This window comes from Aphelocoma coerulescens (genome assembly GCF_041296385.1).
Source record: "Aphelocoma coerulescens isolate FSJ_1873_10779 chromosome Z unlocalized genomic scaffold, UR_Acoe_1.0 ChrZ, whole genome shotgun sequence".
Classification (NCBI taxonomy): Eukaryota; Metazoa; Chordata; class Aves; order Passeriformes; family Corvidae; genus Aphelocoma; species Aphelocoma coerulescens.
In genome coordinates, this window is record NW_027184085.1 from 17,034,472 (window position 1) to 17,055,664 (window position 21,193).

Sequence of the window (21,193 nt, forward strand, 5' to 3'; positions counted from 1 at the left end):
AAGTTTAGTATTTTCCAGGTGCTGGTGACAGCAGAGGAAGTACTGTGTAATCCCTGTTGCTGGGAAGGTAGAAAGATCTTTAGGCACTAACAGACCAGTTCCAGCTTTCACTGCCAGGATTTCAATCTAAGCTGAGACAATGTTGATCACAGTACTCCAGCTATTACAATATTCATCTAGTCATTGATTTTTTTGAACCAAAGAGCTCAATGAAATGTGAAATTACTGCACTTGTGAACTTAACACTGGGAACTAGAAGTTGATGATGACATTTCAATGCTACTGATCAAAACATCGTGTTAATTGTAACTTTGGATAATACTTATTATAATACTGGATTTGCATTCCATCTCATTGGTTCAGAGGCATCCAGCAGTACTCTGCACAGCTAAAGGACAACAAATGAGATCACAGATGGGTATAATGCCTTGCTGTGTATACCTGTGGAATGGAGTGTATATGGACTCGGGTCAGACCATTTGAAAGAGACAAAGGCAGAATAGTAACTACCTAAAAACTGAAGGAAACTGAAAAACAATAATTAAGGCTACTGCAATGCCAATAATGGTCAATAATGCTGCTAGTGACCAGACAACAGGCTGCAGTTAAGCAAAGACAAAAATCCAGCATTTTTACCATTTAGAATACACATTCAAAAAAGACATCATTTCATTCTAGCAATATCTGCAAAGTTAAAAAATCAACTGAAGAAATTATCATTTGATTATGCAGAGCATGGTCAAGAAATCAGGAAAATAAAAGGTTTTGCACGTGAAGATCAGCTAAAATATTCTATAGTTTCATACTGACTCCTGTTTCCATGGATATCAAGATAAGTAAAACTTTCAGTTATTCCTGTTCCATAAACTTTACAAAAATTAAGGCAATTCTGAACAGCTTCTGAATTATAATAATCTACTGAAGTGATGAGCAATTAATAATCAGGTTCTTTTATTTCTAATGTTATATCGAACTACCTAAAACCCACACCTCTTGCACAGAAGCAGTATCAAGTACCCAGTTCCTATGTGGTATTTACATCTACTGGTTTCAGCAAGAGCAGATCCAAGCTCTGATAAAGTGTTACTATGGAACAGAGGAATAAACTAGACCTTCAAATCCCTGTCCTCTACCTCCTTTACAATGCATCTCCGACTTTTCAACCTCTGATCCCCGTCTGCTTTTCTCTTTCTCTTCACTGTGGGCTTCACTGCTACCCCTCAGACCTCTCATGCTCCCTGAATCCTAACCAGCTCCACCCATCATGAATGTGCTTTACTCACTTTACAAGCCTCAGCCACCCTGGCCTTCTATCTCAAGACATGGAAGCTAGAAGTCATAATTGTTGCCTCTGCAGCACAGAAGAGTCCACAATATTGGAAGCTGGGACAAAGAACAGCAGCAGGTCATACTGACTGACTGATGCTATGATTAATTAATCACCTGATTGGCAGCAGCTGATTTCAGGTCAAAAGCATCTAGTCTTTGGGAGTAACAGCTGGTTTGAAATGTTTACCAGAGGAGGAGAGTACACCTGACTATAACAAGATAGTATGTATCAAATGCTGCACAGCAGTAGATATAGAACCATTTGGGAAAATATGTTGTAACGGAATTTGTTTCACAGGATCATCAAGCAAGCAAAAGGAAGAAAAATGAACTGCCTATTAACTGTTAAGATTCAAGCAAAGCAGCATAGAAAGCCTGTGGGGTTGATAAACCAACCAACAACCCACTTCAAGGCACAATAGGGACTGCCAGCAAAATACTGGAAGAGTGGCTGGAAAGCTGCCCAGTGGGAAAAGAACCTGGGGGTGCTGGTGAGAGCAATTGAACATGGGCTGACAATATGCTGACAGATGGCCAAGAAGGCCAGTGGCATCCTGGCCTGGATCAGCAATAGCGTGGCCAGCAGGACCAGGGCAGGGATTGTCCTGCAGTACTTGGCACTGCTGAGGCTGCCCCTGTGACCGTGAATATTGCCAGTTTTGGGCCCCTCAAGACAAGAAGGACATCGAGATGCTGGGAAGTGTCTAGGGAAAGGAAATGAAGCTAGTGAAGGGTCAGGAGCACAAGTTCTATGAGGAGCAGCTGAGGGAGCTGGGGGTGTTTGGCCTGGAGAAAAGGAGGCTCAGGGGTTACCTTACCACTCTCTACAACTGCCTGAAAGGAGGCTGTAGCCAGGTGAGGCTTGGTCTCTTCTCCCAGGCAATCAGTGACAGGATGAGAGGACATGGCCTCAAGCTGTACCAGAGAAGGTTCAGATTTGGAAAATGTTCTTCTCAGAAAGGGTTGTCAAGCACTGGAACAGGCTATCCAGAGTAATGGTCAAGTCACCCCCCCTGGACATATTTAAAAGATGTATAGATATAGCACTTATGGACGTGGTTAAGTGGTGGCCTTGACAGTGCTGGGTTAACAGCTGGACTCAATGATCTTACAGGACTTTTCCAACCTAAAAGATTTTATGATTCTACTCACTGGAGTAGCTTTCACTGTCTTCTGAACACTTCAGTCACAATGAACCAATGGTTTAATAGTATTTGTTACCTACCTAGGACATTAAACTTCGCAAAGAAGGACGGAGACTTCAGATTTAGCAGGGGTAGAAGAACTGCAATCAGGTAAAATGGTACGGTTTGTGATTTGTCCCACCATTCCTCGAAGAGTTCAAAACCTGTTCTGTTGCCAGACGAGAATGTCACACTCCTGTTCTGTGGCAGGTGACCACTAGCAGCACTTGGACAAATGACTGGAAGAAAGGAAAAATCTTCAGATGAAAAGGGTTTTACTTGCACAGAATATACACAGCCAAGATCCCACAATTGCTGGTTGTGTTTTACCTACTGAGGATTTTTCAAGTGCAATGCTCAGCATTCAGTTCCTAACGTCTCTTTGTTTTTTTAATCAGGAATTCATTGCTATGATTCCACTACTAGGCACCTTGCACTCTAATCTGACAGTGCTAAAGTTCTTCCAGCTGAGCACAACGAAGATGATAATTTATCTGAAGTCCAAGTTGTGACACAGGATCATCCTTCAAGGTCACATACCTATAACGAGGTCTGTTCAGTGCCCACGTGCACCTGCTGGAATCAAGTCATAGCAATGCTTCTCTGCATCTGGCTGCATATTTAGCATCCTAATCTGTCCCTGCACACTTCACTAAGATCATGTCAACAAAGATCCATGTGCACCTCTGTACAGAAGAGCCTGAATTACTGTAAACTGCTCTACAAACAAAGGATTGCAAAAAGCTACTGGCAGGTCAAAAACTCATGCATTGAACAAAAAAACTCTTGTCATCTTTGTGCCATGACAGGGGCAAGTACATCACTGCCAGACAACACAACACAACAAATTTAAGATGTGCTCCAGTAACATTCCTAAGAGGGAACATCTTACATGGAGGTTGAACAATGGCAGCACCTGAACAAGTGACTGGAACAAAATCAACCAAAAAGACCCCGTGAAGAACACATGCCTATGAAGCTGTGTTGAAATATAAAACTGTCTTATTGTGCTCATAATGTCTTATTTTAATCTTGGCCTCCTGCAAGACTCAGCAGCCATTATCCTACACTGTCTGCATTCCCATTCTGTCACAAAACCTAAGGTGTAAGAATCATTCTGACAAATTTCTTGCTTAAAAGAGGACTGTTTTACAACCCTTGAAAAATGCTTTTGTTCTTACTGATCTCATTGGTAGCCCTGAATGTCCTGTCAAGAGTCACTTGAACATCTGGCAGTCCTTAATTTTGTGTAGCAGCTGCTTTAAATCTTCTGGTTGGTGGAGGATAGTGTAGAATATTGTCTACTTTGCCTCCAAGTTATACCCCCTGCTGCATAAGAATGGGAGAGAACAGCAGAAGCCAGAGAAAGCACAAATTGGTGTCTTGTTGGTAAGGACTGCAAGAGAAGCAGGATTCAACACTAGCTCAAATGCAAATCAACTGGTTTTCAGAACTATTTCTCAGCTCCTTGCCTGACTCCAACATCTGCTCTCCAGAAACACAGCTGCAGCTAGTGTTACACACAGCTGCCCAGCTGGTAGTGATATGTTTCCCCATTCCTCATGCACTCAGGATAGAGAAAGCTTTCTGCTTCCTCAGAAAGCAGTACAGATTCAGTCACTATTACAGAAGCTGAAAGATTCAGGGGCTGACAGCGTCTGCCTTGCTCCTGTCTTCGTTCTACATTATTCTGCCTACTTAAGAACCCTGAGCAGATCTGTGTTCATACTTGACTGCAGTTTCTTCCCTTAGTTGTGTAAATGTCAGATGCTCCAAAAAGCACAAGCGGAGGCTCAAGTAGCCTGACATTTATTTCTTTTTTGCACTTGGCATCATTAAAGCTGTTCTTACATAAGTTTTTAAAAAAATTATCTTGCTGCAGAACTGGTGAGTAGCAAAGCTGCCCCAGTCAAGATTTTAAACAATGAACAGAACTAAGGTGCCTCAAATTTAGGGTGTGAAAGTTAAAATTCCTTAAGGCAATTCCTCATTGCGCAACTACTGTTAAGAAGTTAACATTCAGGCTTTCACGGAGGATGTATCTGGGCATACAGAAACCTGTAACTGACTTTTTAATACTTATTCCCACCTCCACTTTCTTTACTTATTTTTTCCTTCCCCAATTATTAAGATCTCCAAGTGTGTGGTTATTTGTGGAAGTACAAATCCCAGATAGGAAATTACAGGTTTTTAAGAAACACATAGTTACAACTTACGACACATACTTTATAACTGGGATGTGGTTAGGCATTTAAACATGATGACTTGCCTTCAAACCCTCACCCCAAAATTGGAAACACAATACTACAAGGGCTTCTTACCTTTGTTACTTCCATTGGTGCCAGGAACAATATCCGTTACATTAATGTCATGAACAAAGTCTGAAAAGAAGAAAATCTCACTATCAATGTCCCAAACCTGCTACTAGGCTTTCACCTCTTGACTTGACTAAAATTAAGTAAGAAAATACTTTGGAAAACTACATCAGAGGCACAATACAGCAGCTTGCACTCCCCACAGACCCAAGTGAAAATTTTCCAGCTATTGTAGAAGTGTTCTAAAGTAGCTCCACATTCTACTACTTTCTTCTCAGTAGCCCTGTCCATTTATAATTTCCCAAGACTCCCCACTCCTAGGATTCCTGTTCCACAAGCACACCTCCCCTTCTCCCAGCTACTTGGTTGGTAGTGTTGAACAGTAGGACAGTGACAGATGCATCTTAAATCCAGCCTCTTCTGGGACAGAAAAAGAGGGCATGCAACCATACCCCTAGCCCAGATTGTATTATATAGAAAAAGCTTCCCTTACTCATTTCTCTAATATTTTCTTTTTCATAAGAGGCTCTGTGGGATGCTTTTTCCACGTGTCCACAGACAATTCTGGAAAAAGGTTTAAGCCTTACTGTCTACATGCATTTCTAGTACTATTTTATTTCCAGTACACTCCTGTGCTACTTTACTGCTATACAACACCAGTTATTTCCAAGTTTCTGCAACCTCACCTTTAAGAGGGTATTGGATAGCAATTTCATTATATTTATGTATATATACACAAAGAAAATGCTCCATCAGCTTGGAAACTGAAGTAGCGTGTCACTGGTTAAATTTTGCTTCTGTTGCATGTGGGTGTGTTATGCACACAGAAAATCGACGGGGGCAGTTGGCCTTAGATTTTTTAAATGCAATTAAAAGCAGCTTGTTTCTCATAAAGAAAGCAAAAGGTCTTGTGGGAAGAAAACTGTTTCTTCTTTCTTTATTTTGATTTATGACACCCTGAATCACAAATAAGTTTCTCATACTTACTTCTACTAGTTCAGGGTATACACCAATCAGAAGATTTAACTAAAATCACTGATCACCTCCTCACTTAATCACTATTTTGTGTTCCTAATTGAAAAAAAGTACCTAGTGAGAATCCATCAAAATTAATAGCTCTTACAGAATTAAAGCACTTTCAAAGTAGTTAAAGATGTCAACTTTTGTTTCTTCTGTATTTAAAAAGCAGTTTAGGACTAGAAAATGCATTTGTGGATTTCTTTTTTTTCATAAAACAAAAACTGAACAAGACCATGCGACAGCATGTTAAAGAAAAAACATGATATTGTACTCAGTTAGCAATTCTTGCATTCTTTGTGTACTACAGATTTCTAGACCATCTCCCCTCAGGAAATCAATTTTTTCCCACCTAAACTGTATGTGCAGATGTTTTAAAAAGTCATCTGAATGTATTAGAATGAAATACAGTAGCCTTAGAGTACTTAGAAACACATGGCAGGAAGATGCCATTGTATCAAACCTACATCCTATTACATATTTTATTACCTAGTAATTAAGTATGAAAGTTAAAAGAAGCCAGTGATTGTTATCTCAGACCAAACAACTTAAATAAGAACTCCAAACAGAGGTAAGTGATAAAATAACATGCCAGACCCATGACAAAGCAGGACTTTTCTCCCAGAAAAGAAGCTCTTTTCACCATTTTGAATTTTAAGAATTGGCATTATTTCATTTAGAATAATTTAAGATTTAAGTGTTAATCTTCTTAAAAAAAACCCAAAGTGTAAAATGAAATGGCTGTAACAACATATAAATTAGGTCAGCTATAAAATACATCAGTCATTAACCAACATAGCAAAGTACGTCCTTCAGGGATGGCAGGAATTCTAATTAAACACTGTTTAAGAGGTTTAAGTGTCTGTGCTGTTACTTGCCTCAGAGATTTGTTAACTACCTTCAAAACAGAACCTCTTAAATCTTAGTCAACCTATTCAATACCATGAGTCAGATTTTCAAAGCTCTCCATTCCATCATCCATTCCCAGAACTCTACACTGATTACACGCACAAATGCTTGTGTGCCTGTGCATGTACCAGGGTATAAAAACCCAGTGTGTTTTCTTTTATAGCAGTGCCACACTAAGAATCATTTTTACTGTGATACAGTTCACTGTTCCCTCATGGACACTTGCAAAAATTTCCTATATGGCAATACTTTCAGTGTGTTTGTTAAAATCTATAATGAAACTATAGTTTTTCATTATCCTGAATAATTTCAACAGTCTAGCCTGTTATAGGGCTGTTGAAATAGATACACCCATGTAAACAAAGGGGGACTGAGAAGAGAGGAAACAAGCAACCAGGTTTAGGTTGTTTAAACTATACCAAGAAAACCACACTTTGAGAAATTGAAAAAGTGGCTTTGAAAACACACAGGGCTTTGCCCATAACACCACACACAGTTACTTATTCTCAACTGATTTTTCATGTAATGTAGCAGGAAAATCAAGATTACATAAATGGACCATCCTGTTTAAGTATAAAGCAGTCTTGATCTTTCCAAAGGTTTGCTGTAAAACTTAACCAAAAATGTATACTTACTGTATATAAATTTCCCTGTGTTGAACAGAAAGTTGGACATAAGTACCCAATAAACAACCATGGCTCCAACAAGTGATACCATAGAAAATAAGAGGCTTGACCATTGACCAAAGGATCCAAAGTAATACTTGCAAACATCTGGGAATTCCCAGTTTGAGGTATCTGTTAAAGCTGAAAAAGATACAAAATCCAAAAATATATCTAAACAAAATGTTACACTAGAATTAGTAGAACTATTCATGACAAAATGTGGAGGTTTTTTTTAGAATATTCTGACACACATTCCCAGCGCTTTCAAGGACTAAGAGAATTGCCAGTAATTTTAAAATATAGCACTCATAAAGTGTTTGACTGAAGAAGCCTAAAGTAGAGACTTTTATGGGGCCATACTACTATTTTTGAATACTTTCAGAAGCACTGAAATAAGACATGGCAAAAATGCCACCACACATTTGCAGCTAAAGCCCTTTGCAGGAGTTATAAGAAGGCCAGACCATGAACTATTCCTCAACAATGGAAATGAGTCCAGTCACAAACTGAAGGTCTTAATGGCCTTTATTTGAGCAAGTTAGAGGTTAACTTATGCACAAAAGCACCAACCAAACAAGAGCCGCAAGATGACTTTTGAACAATACAAGTACATTCTAATTAGATCCACTGTCAGTGACTGCTTCAGCTGCTGACTGCACTTAAAGTGCTTTCAACACAGAATATACACAAATATTAGGGTAATACAGACCCCACCCTGTTCCACAGTGCAAGCTGATCAGATGTATAGAGCACTGGACAGTGCTTATGGAGAAAAGATGCCTCTAACTCTCCAGGTCCCCAAAAACTTAGTAAGTGAACATCTGAAACCATGCTTGCTGATGGTTTGTCTTTGGCTATAATACTTAGGTCCCAAGCAACTGAAGGAATACCTAATAAGGGAAGGCAGTCATTTAGCATACAGAGCTTAGACACAGACTACAAAAATAGAGAGATATTCAATGGAATAGCTTTTATTTGCAGGTCAGGTCTAATGTATAGTAAAGACACATACAAACAGAATCTATTACATATTGGTATTTCACACTTAATGGAAATATTTGCATTATGAAGCTTTGGATTTCTTACGTATCATTTGCCGTGATTTCACAACTCTGTAACAGCAATAAAGAGTCAAAATGCCCATCAGTAAGATGAGAATCATTCCAGAAGTGAAGCCTGCCTGTTAAGAGTGAGAAATACAGTTAATACTACCAAAAAATGAAGAATTAGCCATGTTACCAAAAGCATTTTCATATGCGTACATTTTTCATAGTTTACCTGTTTTATTCCCCATGGGATACTTAATATGGATGTACCCATCATGGTATTCCATATCATAAATCTAGGAAGAAAAAATCCAGTCAATATTTTAAGAACTACTCTTACCTCATATTGCCTTCTTAGTTAACAACAGTTACATATACTATATAGAACATTCAATAATAATGCATTTTGTGGCTAATATATGGCAAGGTGTTTAACATACATTGTCACTAGACTGGAGTTTTTACCATAGCCATCTGTGCAACTGTCAAGTTTAAAAGCAGTTCCTAATGGACTGTACACGTAGATTTCATCAGGAGCTGGGAGTACATGATCAGGAGCAATCTAAAAAGTGGGTAAAAAACAAGACTTATTAGTAACATCAATATAACCAATTGTCCCGAATACAGCAAGTCAACTATTTTAGGTCACAAATGTTTCCAGGAAATTACATTAAAAAAAAAATTAAAAAAGAAAGATAAGGTTGTACTATGCTAATTCTCTTCCTGGGGGAAAAAACCCAACAAACAGTTGATGGAATTTCTAGAGAGCAGAAAAATGCATTTTCCTTCTGCAAAATATGTGTAAACACACTATGAACAGATCATGCTAGCTCAGCAGTTCAATTACTGCAGCTGCTTAAACTGCTTAAATCTTATAGAAGGGAGAAATCTGGGCAGCCTGGGTCACTCTTATAAAATTCATGTTGTTTGTATGTTTTCTTTTAATGGTGAAGGCATTGCACAGGAAATAAATAACAGCTTGTGATAAAACAAAACCTTTCTAAGGCACTCAGCTACTAGATACTTAATTCAAAGCAAGCTGCAGAACAATTCTCCCCCAAGCTTTATTTCCACTGCTTATATAAATCTAGGCTGTGTAAGACCCAACATGCCAGAGACCACCCAGTTAAATGAGGCCCTGTCTTTGCCTTACCAATGCCTTGTCTGCAGGGGATGTGAGCCTGCTATAGTAATGAATTCGCTTATTCATTGCTGAAGCTTCATCAGTGACTCTTTGCATGTCATCATTCACACTGACTATGTTTGTGGGCTCCACATGAAATGGTCTAAAGGAGGGGAAAAAAAGGGAAGAAAGGAAAACCCTTAAAACCGTGGAACACAAGATCTAACATACAACTCAGAGAATAGGTGAGCAGTACTCAGGATGGTTTTGTCATTCATTGACACAAGGCAAATGCAAAAATATCAATCAATGCCATTGACAGAAGCTGCCATCCATGAAAGAGCCATGAGTTTATCATCCATATTAAAATGGCCTCCAGCCCAGATTCTGTAGAGCAACCTAATATCAGACCTAATATCCAGCTTTAGTTTTCAACAATGAATCACACGAGAAATACATGTTAATAAGCTTGGGCAAGCTTATTAGTGCTTATAACTGGTGTTGCCAGAACTAGTGCAGAGGAACAGAGGTAGAAACAGAAAGCATGAGAAAGAGGAATGAGCGGTGGCAGTGAGAATCACCTATGAAAAGATTAGGAACTACTAATCTAGCTGAAAACACTACATAGAATTGTGTTCAGTGGGGAAGGAACCAAGACAAAATAAGTCCATGTGCTCACACTATTTTTAAGCCAAGGCAACAGGGAATGGACTTTGTCTCGCTTCCTTCTTCCCCACCTTAGTTAGACTACAGGCATGGTCACAGCTGCTGAAGGAGAAAGTGGGCACACCCACATGCCCCCCTTGTTCTCTCTGCACACACAGGGGTACAGAGCAAGCACAGTGAAAGCTGCTCCTAAAGTTAAAACACAACATAAATCCAGCTTCATGCAAGGAGCACTACCAGACAAAATTGTCTGAATCAAAGTATTGCTGATATTTTCTTTTCTAACTCAACTATAATTTACTTCCATATAGGCATATTATGCTCTTGCTTAAAACCAATATTCATTCCTGGCACTGAGAGGCTAATTTCTCAAACAAGACAGAGGACACTAGTGGCCTCTAAGCCTTAATACACTGGGGTTTTTTTTCCTTTCAGCAGTGCTTTTAATTTTTAAAACTACCTCAACAGCTCTCTGATCTTCCTCTTCCAGGCTGATGTTTAAATCAGTCAAAAACCCATAGAAACAGAGATCACAACAAGTTTCCAACCACTAGGAACAGGAACTAGGTCACCAATAAAGCCATGCCATTTATTCTGCAATATGAGCAGAATCTATTTGAATTGACTGGTTTTCGATACTCATTTCTGTTTCAGACTACAAAGGAACTTGGGCAACCTCTCCAGCCCCAGCTGTCAATACCATCCATAAAAAAGTTCCCATTCTCTTTCCCAATTAATCATTAAGCATTTGTACTATGACACCACGTTTTATCTGTAAGGAAGATAAGGAATACAGTTCTTTGCTCGGTCTTTGGAAGAGATAAGATAGGCTCCTATTCCTGTGTGCTTAAGGGGAGACAGTATGGGGGAGCATCTATGAAAATAAGAAAACTTGAGTCACAAAAGTGGAAAATAGAGAATACAAACTTCCATCTCCACAAATTCATTCTTTCTTTTACCTTAGACTTAATTAATTCTTACATATTCCTTCATCATGGAAAAAATGGCTTAGACTTTCTAAGTTGTGTCCTACTTACTGAAATGAAAATGAACACTTTTAATTCTTTAAAATATTCTCAATTGACTCTTCTTCCTATTAATACGACATGATGGGGAAATACGTGTTTTGTGTGTGCTCTTTTGTGGTTTTCTTATAAACAATTAGAGAGATATCTCAATTTAACAGAAAAAAATTTTAAACAATAGCTTTATTACTCAGAACACAGGCATAAGGGGCTAACATTCCACATGTAGATGAAGTACAAAAATACTCATGGACTGTCAGTTCCTAAGGACTTCACTTGTTTTAGCTTAAAATTTATTAGGTTGAGCCAATCATTGGACACAGCTAAAATATATTTCATTAGAAGACCTGTAAAATAAAGACTGTAGTTCTGAAAAGAGGAAAAGTAACTTGTTTAAATGCCGCCCCACCTCCACTCAGCCCTCTGCTGTTTTACTTTTGGATCGTTGACATGCACTATATTTAGAATACTTAAAAGCATGTGTTTTGCTAATTACACAGGAGCTGTACAGTGTGTAGACCTTCACCCCTTTCCTCATCTCCATTTAATATTATTAGTACATCCCCATAAAATTCCACTGCAATTGTGGAAAGATTAGCAAGACAAAGTCTACATTTTGCTTCAAAGTGAGTAGATCTGTGACAAAGATTTCTTTCAAAATGGTGTTCAATAGCTGCTAACATGGATGTTAAAGAAAACTCTTCCAGAGTGTAAGACAGCGAGATTATTTTTTAAAGCAATTCAGGATGAAAGCTAAGGATGATTTTAAAATTAAAGTAACAGAAAACATGAATTTTATTCCTATTTTATGGGCAAAGCAGTGTTGATAGTCAATGACCAAACAAATATAAAGAAAATAAATTATGTGTAGCAAAAACCTATCTGTAGGTAAAAAATTGTTTAAAGAAAGACATTTCATTTTCTTCAGTATTATGAACAGAGTCTGGATTAAACAAGCAACTTATGGTCTAGCACAAAACAAATGGGTATGACCCAGAATCTAATCTATGGGTGAGGAAAAGAAAATAAAAGTAAACAATCCCTAAGAAATTCTATATACCTATTGCTTCTGCTTCCTGACTAGAGGAATGCATATGTTTACTGCTACCAGTACTTGGGCTACTTCCCCTCTTGATCCCTGCTCCTGTGCATCTGTTGAGAATGAAAATTATGTAAAGCAGCAGTTAATTATATTTCTTCCAGGGCACCACTGCACCACTAGCCCTGAGCAAGTGACTGCTAAAACAGACTGACCACCCATCAATTTTATGTTACTTGCAGATTTCTTTGAAAACGTCACTCTGACTTGGAAGCTGTGTGAGCAGGCTAGGAGGCAACCTTTCTCCCTGATCTCCACGAGGAGAGGGTAGCACCCTGTTTAGGATCAGGGTCAAGGTACTGCTTCCAGCAATACCCAGATCAAAGACTGGTGTAGGCATAATGCAAATGGGAGTCTGAGAAGCTCTCTCAAAAGCTCAAAGAAGTTCTCAAAGACTGAGAATTTCAAAGCTCAAAGCAGGTAGGATATAATCTGGGATATATTTTGAAAAACTATTTAGGGACCTTATGTCTAGCAGGCAAGCACTCTGTACATGCAAGTATTAGCAGCTACAATACATTCCTACAAAAAAATTTGATTTATACAGGCAATTATATCATATCTCTCAAGTGGCAAAATGATTATGAAAAGAATGTTGGACGATATGATCTGGGGGAAGGGGAGAGATTACATGACTGGAGGATGTGACTATGACATGAAACACTGCAGACAATTTTCATGCACTGAGATAAACTATAATGTCTCTTGAATTGCATCCACACTAAAAGACACAATTACAATTACTATTTCATCAGCTAGCCTGAAAAACAACACTCTTTTACCAGGGCAAACATACCAGTAAAACAGAGCTGTTTTCCACAGCACCATGAGTATGGAAAACTTGCAGGACCACATGCAGGAGGTCCACATCTTCCATACATTACACTCTGTAGGTGTATTTCAGAAAACATTCCCAGAAAACCTGCAGCTACACTCATCTTTTCTTACTCACACGAAAGTACAGTTAATAATAATTCTCTAGAGCCAGTCCAGGAAAAGAAAGACGAGTGATTCTGTCCAAACTTCCTTATGTTTTGAACTTCAGTAGCAATTTTTGCAAGCAAAGAAAAGAGATGCTCATTATTAAGGTTGTTCCCAAATACTGTGATAAGCAAAGTTCTAGTGTTGGATTTGGAGGGCTAGAGAGAACAGCATAAAAGGAACACTGGCCAAATACATACAATTTTGCATAAGGATGTTGCATTCATCTTACAGATATTTTCAGCAATGTACTACATCTTGCAGGGCAATGAAGGAGTAAGACTACGGCATATCTCAAGAACTTCTAAATTAAATAATACTGCTTTTCAAGTACCTTTGCTGAAGTATTTTTAAACATCAAACAATTAGTTCTTGAGATCTAATCAAAAACATGGTAAGTATTGAGCTGATTTTTTTTGTAACACTATGTCTTTTAGCTCTACATGATGCTCTTAATGACTTGACGTTAGACAAGCTCTCCATTTTTAAATAAATAGGTAAAAATCTTCTTTACAGGATGCTTTACAATTTCTTTCCTCCAATGAGACTACAAGGAGACACTTTAGCTTACTGCACAGATTACTTTGAACCCCACATCAATGACTTACTTTTCAGGGATGTGACAGGATTGTCACACAGAAACAAAGCTAGTAAATTCCTACTGCTTTATTGTCTTACTGAGTTACCAAATTATTATAGAAATGCTGTATAGGGCAGAGAACAAACTAAGGAGTAAAACTGATTCACTGTATTGGAAATTAAGATAAGGAGAAAAAATAATAAGAATAGGTGGCTATTTCATAATTGGCAACTGCCTATCTGGATAGGAGCACCAGGCACTGGAAGTTTCCCCAGGGAACTGGCCATGGTACCAAGCCTGTCAGAGTTCAAGAAGCATTTGGACACCAGTCTCAGGCACATGATCTGATTCTGGGAAGTATCCTGTGAAGGGCCAGGAGTTGGATTTAAGGATCCTTGTGGGCCTCTTCCAACTCAGGATCCTCTGCGATTACAGTATCAGTGTGATTCTCTTAAGGAAATCTGTATCAAAGAATTCCCCAAGTGACTTGGTTTCTACTTTCTAAGCTGTCTGAATTTACTGAAGCATTAGACAGTGTGCTTACAGTTATTCTGTAAGATCTTCATTCTCTTGGCAATACACTTTACCTAAATTTTTCCGCATTGATATCACCATTATAGTAATTACAGCACGATCACACAAATTTCTTAACTTGCATGCTGGATGCAGAACTAAAATACCCTTTCAAAGCATAATGTCATTGCTTGCACACTTTAACAAATTAGGAATCACAAGTTTTACCACAACACATTTCAATCACTGCTCCTCTTCTGTGTCAAAGACAAAAGCTATTTTACTTGTCACTAACCAAGAAATATGAAGGTTCTTAATTAAGGTTACAAATTTTTCCAGTTAATAAGAAGCAATATTAGGACTTCACAGAAGTGTTGGCAAGAGAGAAAGACAGGGAAAGGAAGTCACGGTGTAAAATTATCACATTCATATGGAGTAATAAAGGCATAATGAACACAGAAAGGATAGATTTGCACAGGTCGCTGACCATTGCCTACCTTCTTCTAAGTTAAAAGCACTTTGAAAATAAAGGGAATCAACCACTTTTGCATGAAAAAGGCTTCTCTGACTGCCATCTACAGACACTGTTTAATTTATAGCTGTTCAATTTAACTTACTGATGCCTCCTACATTCTGGGAATCTGTGGGACTTCAAAAAGAATAAGAAAAAAAGTCAGAAGTCTTTATCTCCCTTTAGCAGGAGGCATTGTCAAGTTTTTTCATATGCAAAATGAAACATCAATTGCTTCTTTGAAGATTCAAGTATTTCCGACTGACAACTGCAGTATCTTTTGACAGTGAACAGATTTTAAGAGCAGTTCGAAGAAAACAAGAAACTCCCTCTTTTGCACACAATAACTACCAACAAGCCACTGCAGCAATGATATGATGTCGCTGTTGGGGCGGTCACCACACACACACACACACACACACACACACACACACACACACACACAAGGACAGTGCCTCTTTACACACACACACAAGGACAGTGCCTCTTTCAAGGGCCAAAAGCCGTTTATTAAACAAAGCAGCCTCTTTTATGCACCTTTTGTATGTTATCATTTGTGTTACAGAGTCATTGGCTGCTCAACTACTACAATAGACTCATTGGCTAGTACCAACTACAACATACTACCATTGGCTACCTATAGCATAAGCATTCAAGCACTCAGAAAAATAACAGGTGCAGATATGTTGCTGTTTTCTCCTTCTATTGTTTAACTTTCATGCTTCTGTTGATACTACATTCTCATGGGTAAAAACTAATTGTTTTTCTTCTCACAGACTTTTCTCACAGTCCTTCTCTAGCCAAAGTAACAGGCCTGAGCCATAATTTTACAAATGCAACAAGGCCTTCATTTTATAAGGTTTTACTTAAATGCCACAATATTCTAGTTTCCAAAGGGCCCTACAAAATGGGTAAAACACCCTGAATACTGTGTGAGTAATTTGGGTCACCAAGAAGAACAATAACATCCTCTTTAAAAGGATTAAAAGTGGCTTTATATTTCCCCCAAATTAGCAAAACAATACTAGACAAAGTAATTTACAACTCTAAAAAACAATTAGCTCATTGTTCTTATGTAAACACCGAAAAGCATTCCTTTCAAAAATCCCAAATCCTCCAAGCTGTTAAGAAAACCAAATAACTATGCAAATGCCTCAAATCTCAAGCAACCCAAACAAAAGTGCAGAACAGCACTAAAACAGGCAATCAGTAATTATAGCAAATCACACACAACACTTGAAGAGCTATCTCAATCAAAGCAAAGCGACCAAGCACCCACTTGGGTCCAGTTTCTGAATAGCAAGTTAAAAAAAGGAACAGAGCAAAACCACACTGCATTGTACTACTGGATTTGCACTGTTTGATACTTCTATGTATAATAATCCTCCTTCCCAGGAGCTGCTAATCCCTAAAGGTTTAATGAAGAAGCCCTTCAAACTGTCCACTGCTCTGACCACGACTGACACAGACGCCAGTGGCCTCTTCTTCCTTATTTCTTCTTTTAAAGTGTGGGGGTTGCCTGTTCTAGTATAGAAATGGAGTTCAAACTTGTTTAGCCCCTCTGTGATTTCCAGGTCTTTCTGATATCCCAGGCCTCATGCCCTTCATCCTCGTGCCTCTGCATACCTGAAAGGCAAAAACCCTAGGTCGTAGAAAATGGGAGAATGAACCCTAGAGAGGAGCAGTAAGGACATTTAGGCAGATCTGCAGAGCTAGAGACCGTGAATGTGGGCACACAATCCAAGTACACACTTCTGCTTTCAGGAAGGGAACCAAATGCCACAGGCTATGACCTTTTATGAAGCTGAGTATCCAGACTTAAGAAATCACAGGGAAAAAACCACAACCACACAATATGGAAACAATACCTAACCTCACTTAGAAAAGTGAGTCTTAGCATTTAGGTATTTCAAAAAAATCTCTCTCATTGCTCCTGCATCATCACAACACCTGAAACCCACTGCTCCTCAAACGCAGTACTTCCTCCAAAACAAGTTGCTCACAAAGTCATACAGATTAGTGGTCTTCCTATGACAAGAAGACCATGAGGGGCTCAGATACTCCACAAAAAGAGAAAGCCTTCATTTACATTCATTCACAGTTGCCTTTTCCACCTGAAAGTACTCTACTGTTTCCTAGCCTTTATATACACAATTCTGTATGCTTCTACACCTGTGCTCCCTTTGTTCCCTCAGTCAGACCCTTATCCTCCTTCCTTTACTTGCAGAGAAGAGCATGTAAATAGGCTCGCATAGCTTTCCAAAGCTGGAGGCTGAGATAGCATCAAAGCTCTATCCTCAAGAACTCTTTTTGCTGAAGTGGCCTCTGACAACGTGATTTTTTTTGTGTGCAACAGCGCCATCTTCAGTTCCTTCAGGAAAACTGCGTTACTGAAATATGATGGCCGTAAAGAAGAAAAAAAAGAATCATAAATAGGTCCAAGAGGCGCTAGTGTGCTATTCCTTCATCTAAAAATGCAGAGCTGATGCCTTCAGCTAATATTACAAGGGCTGTTCCCAGTCTGATTTCAGTTTTGGTTCCATGACCAGCCCACAAAAATCTTAACTGCAGCAGAGGAGGTCTCCGATTCCAACCCTCTTTGTGGAGATGTTAAACTCTTAGGAAAAGATGTAAAATAACAAGTTAGCTAGAGATATTATTTTCAAAGGCACAGTAATAAGGCTGGACTGACTAATTTTTCATATTTGCTCAATCTCAGAATGCACTACACTTTTTTTTTCTTAAAAGGCAGTAAAGGTCACTCAGCTCACTTAGTACTAGCAAATAATGTATTTTTCCAGCATCACCTGCAGAATGCATACAGCACCATCTACACATACTGACAGCCATTTATCTACAACATCTAGCAAACTTTCTTGCATAGTCTCAACATTTCAGTTAGTTGTTCTAAATAAAAAAAACATGCTCTAGTATACACACAATATTCCATGTCTGAAGAGCACTTTAAAAGCCTCATGATGAGTTCTTAATGGAGAACTCTCTCTGAAATGATGGCAATAGAAAAATCTTACCCTTGTAAACAAAACACAGTATCTGTTCACCAGGTACTTGGAAATAAAATATTATCATATAGTGATGAAGTAGGAACTGTTTGTACAGAGATCCTGGTTTCCAAATGTGTACCTTCTGTCTTTGTAGGATTCTGTTGTCAAAAGCAAAGATTAAACAACTCTCTGCTACATAGTAATTCTTCCAAGTTCATCTTTCCTCATACCTTTTGCACTTATAGTCTTCTGGATTAAACTGTATATTCATGATTCCATAATTGCTTTCATCACCTCCCACAGGAACCAAGATAGGTTTGGTATCCTCTTCCATATTTGGTGAATGTATCTCCTTTTAGATTCTGTCAGTTACTCCAGCCTAAAAAGAAGGAAAAAAAGAAATGAGTCAACTGGAGTTAAGCAAAACTATGTCCCTGCTATAAATTTAACACTGGTAGAGTCCCACAGCTTCAGAAGTTCCTGGGGTGAAAAGCACCAGTAAATAACTTCAACACACCACTTGAGAATTCTCATTCCATAATGCAAACACCATGAGGCATATACTGTGGGGACAGCATTTTTTTAAAACACACTATCCAGCCCTTAATCTCTTTTAGCACCACAAGGCAGTATGAATTAAATATAAATTTCTAAAGGACCTGTATTTCTAATACGTAATGGTACAGCTGAGAACAATCAGTTTTAAGAGCCTACTGTTTCACTAAATTACTTCAAACTCTGCAGCAGACACATATGCAGTTTATTTCAGTTCCAGTATACTTCCCATAATAAGGATCAGACTATTGTATTCCACTGTATCCAGGCTTTCTGAATTAAAGGCAATAAATGGTTTAAAAATGCATTAATAATAACTATTATATGCATTTAGGCCACTCCTGGCCAAAGAGTGGAGAACAGATTGCTTTTAAGCTAACGGATTTCTACTCAGATGGAATTACAGGGACTTTCTGTGGTCTCGTGGGCAACTGAACCAACATAATGGCTTAACAGTTCTCATCCTTGCTATCTTCTGAGGAATTCCTCAGCCAGGACTCCTTTAAACAAAAATGCTAGAAGTCAGGATACCTTGAAACAACAATGGTAGAACTATCTGTTCTTTCATCATTTCAGAATGCTTCAGAATGTTAGGCTGATGGAAAGATATATGACAACCAGAGATGGCACAAAACAAGGAAGGGTAGTGCTGGATGTTTGAAACCTGGAATGGCAGTGGAAGAAGATAAGATAGAAAGAATAAGGTGTGTATCATCCTTCTGCATCCTCATGGAAATACAACATAAGGGCCCAATCTCAGAAATCACACCAATCCAAGTTAAGCACTGACACAGTTCTATCCCCTCCTAGCTGCATATTGTCAATCCTCTTCCATTACCTTATCCTGCTAATACCTCTGGCAAAAAAAAAAACCAACAAAACAAACAAACCAAAGAATCTGAAGGAGACGATGAAAAAGGAAAGTTATCAGTTTTCAACCACATCTACTCTCTGGGGTTGAAAAAACTGAAGGAGGCATGGGAAAACACTGATGAATAATGCGGCAGGAACTGTAGAAGCATTAAGACTGGCTTAACCTGCTTTTAAAGGAAGTGCTTTTTAGAAGATAGACGCAGGCTATGTCTCTCTGCTCTTAAGGGGAGGGGATCACTAAAGGACCCAGTCTATGGAAACTGTTCTGAAAGCTTAAGTCCTGCTTTGACAGCTCAATGGCATTTGTGTGATCCCATACTGAACTGGACAGGGAAGACTGACACAGATGAAAATTAACCATTCTTTCTTTTGCTTTAAACCCAGATCAGTGTTGAGCTTGGGGCTTGTTATCTGTATGCCTGTATGCCTGTGCAAGGGAGGGACAGTGCCATAGAAGCCATTTCATCTTGCAGTGCTGACAGATTCCTCCTAGTTTCAACATCCATGACAAGAGATTTGAAGTTACTAAGTTTAAAGGCATGGCTTTGAGTTTAAAGGCATGATTGTATATTGGTCACTTTAGCTCTTTGAGAGGATGCAATAAGTAATCAGTGTAATAATCAAGGGAATCTTAAGAAACTTACTTGCACTTGCTAACAACATCCTTTCTCCTACACTAATTTTCGCTGTTACACTCTCTAAAGCTTTATTCCTTTACCTTTTTCAGACCCCGCCCAAGGGATCCTGTTACCACCTTTAACTTACTGCCTTCTCTCCTTTGCCACTCCAGCCCTCTAAAACATCCGTTTTGATTCTCTCCCCAAAAGTCTTTCTATTCCACAATACTGCTTCTAGTCCTTTGGCCCAGCTAAACATACTCTCACCCTTCTTGGCTCCTCTGGTGATGCTTAGCAAACGGATTCCTGCTCTTCATGTCCTTTCTATTTTCTGTCTCTCCTACGCACTGTCAAAATTGTTTTCCCAACCCATCTTTACTAAGCACTACTTACAAAGCAGTATCTTAGTTCACACCAATATTTTTACTTCCTTTCATGTGACACACACTGCTCCTCTCCAAACTCTGTTTGCAGCTCCTCTTTTGCAAACTTCTTTTCTACTGGCTTCTCTAATTTTTCTACAGCTCTAGGGTTTCTCCTTTCTCCCTACCGATGCCCTTCCAGTCAAAATTTACCCTGGTGCACATCAGCTTCCCGCAACAGCAAGTACTTCTGAAACAAAAATTCAGGCCCCAGAGATCTAATACACTGCTACAGACATGCACCCAGTCCTCTGCCATTCCTATTAAAATATGGTATTACCTTGTTTTAGTCTATTCTATTCTTTCTGAACTGAACATCCTGTATTCATTTTACGAACAGACAAACCTAGGTGTCAAATTTGAATCCCTTCACTTGTTCTGCATTTTGCATCTCTCTTAAGAATTTAAATCACACTTCAGATCTAGCCATAAAAATGCAGATGAAAATTTAAATTCCTAGTGCTTGAATTGAAAATTGAAATACATTCAAATCCCAAGTAGTCAGTGTTTTTAGCCAGAATCTTCCATAAGATTGCAGTATGGACAACCCTTCCTTCTACAGGCCATGGTTTGTGAGACAGATTAAGCAGATAAAATGAGCATCCCTTCCTTAAAACTTGTTAATACTTATGCTTTATGAGTCAACCTGACAAATGCTGACAACACTGATCACCAGTTTGATTTTTTCTGCACTACTGCCATAAAGAAAGAACCCAGATTTTATAGGAGTCCATGAAGAAAAATAATCCTTCCAAAAT

The 21,193-nt window shown here is 38.7% G+C and overlaps 1 protein-coding gene across 3 annotated transcripts in view; it reads right to left on the minus strand.

Annotated features, from left to right (window-relative positions):
- SLC38A9 (solute carrier family 38 member 9) overlaps positions 1-21,193 on the minus strand; it is a 54,456-nt gene that overhangs the window by 25,085 nt on the left and 8,178 nt on the right. For 2 of the 3 annotated variants that reach the window (XM_069001286.1, XM_069001284.1), the window contains exons 2-9: positions 18,199-18,347; positions 9,619-9,751; positions 8,906-9,027; positions 8,698-8,761; positions 8,506-8,599; positions 7,390-7,560; positions 4,835-4,894; positions 2,555-2,752 (exon numbers count right to left, since the gene is read on the minus strand). In XM_069001286.1, coding sequence (XP_068857387.1) covers positions 2,555-2,752; positions 4,835-4,894; positions 7,390-7,560; positions 8,506-8,599; positions 8,698-8,761; positions 8,906-9,027; positions 9,619-9,751; positions 18,199-18,302 — 946 coding nt within the window. In that variant the 5' untranslated portion in view covers positions 18,303-18,347. Of the gene's footprint in view, positions 1-2,554; positions 2,753-4,834; positions 4,895-7,389; positions 7,561-8,505; positions 8,600-8,697; positions 8,762-8,905; positions 9,028-9,618; positions 9,752-18,198; positions 18,348-19,054; positions 19,146-21,193 lie in introns of those variants that run through there. The other variant, XM_069001285.1, reaches the window with a different exon arrangement.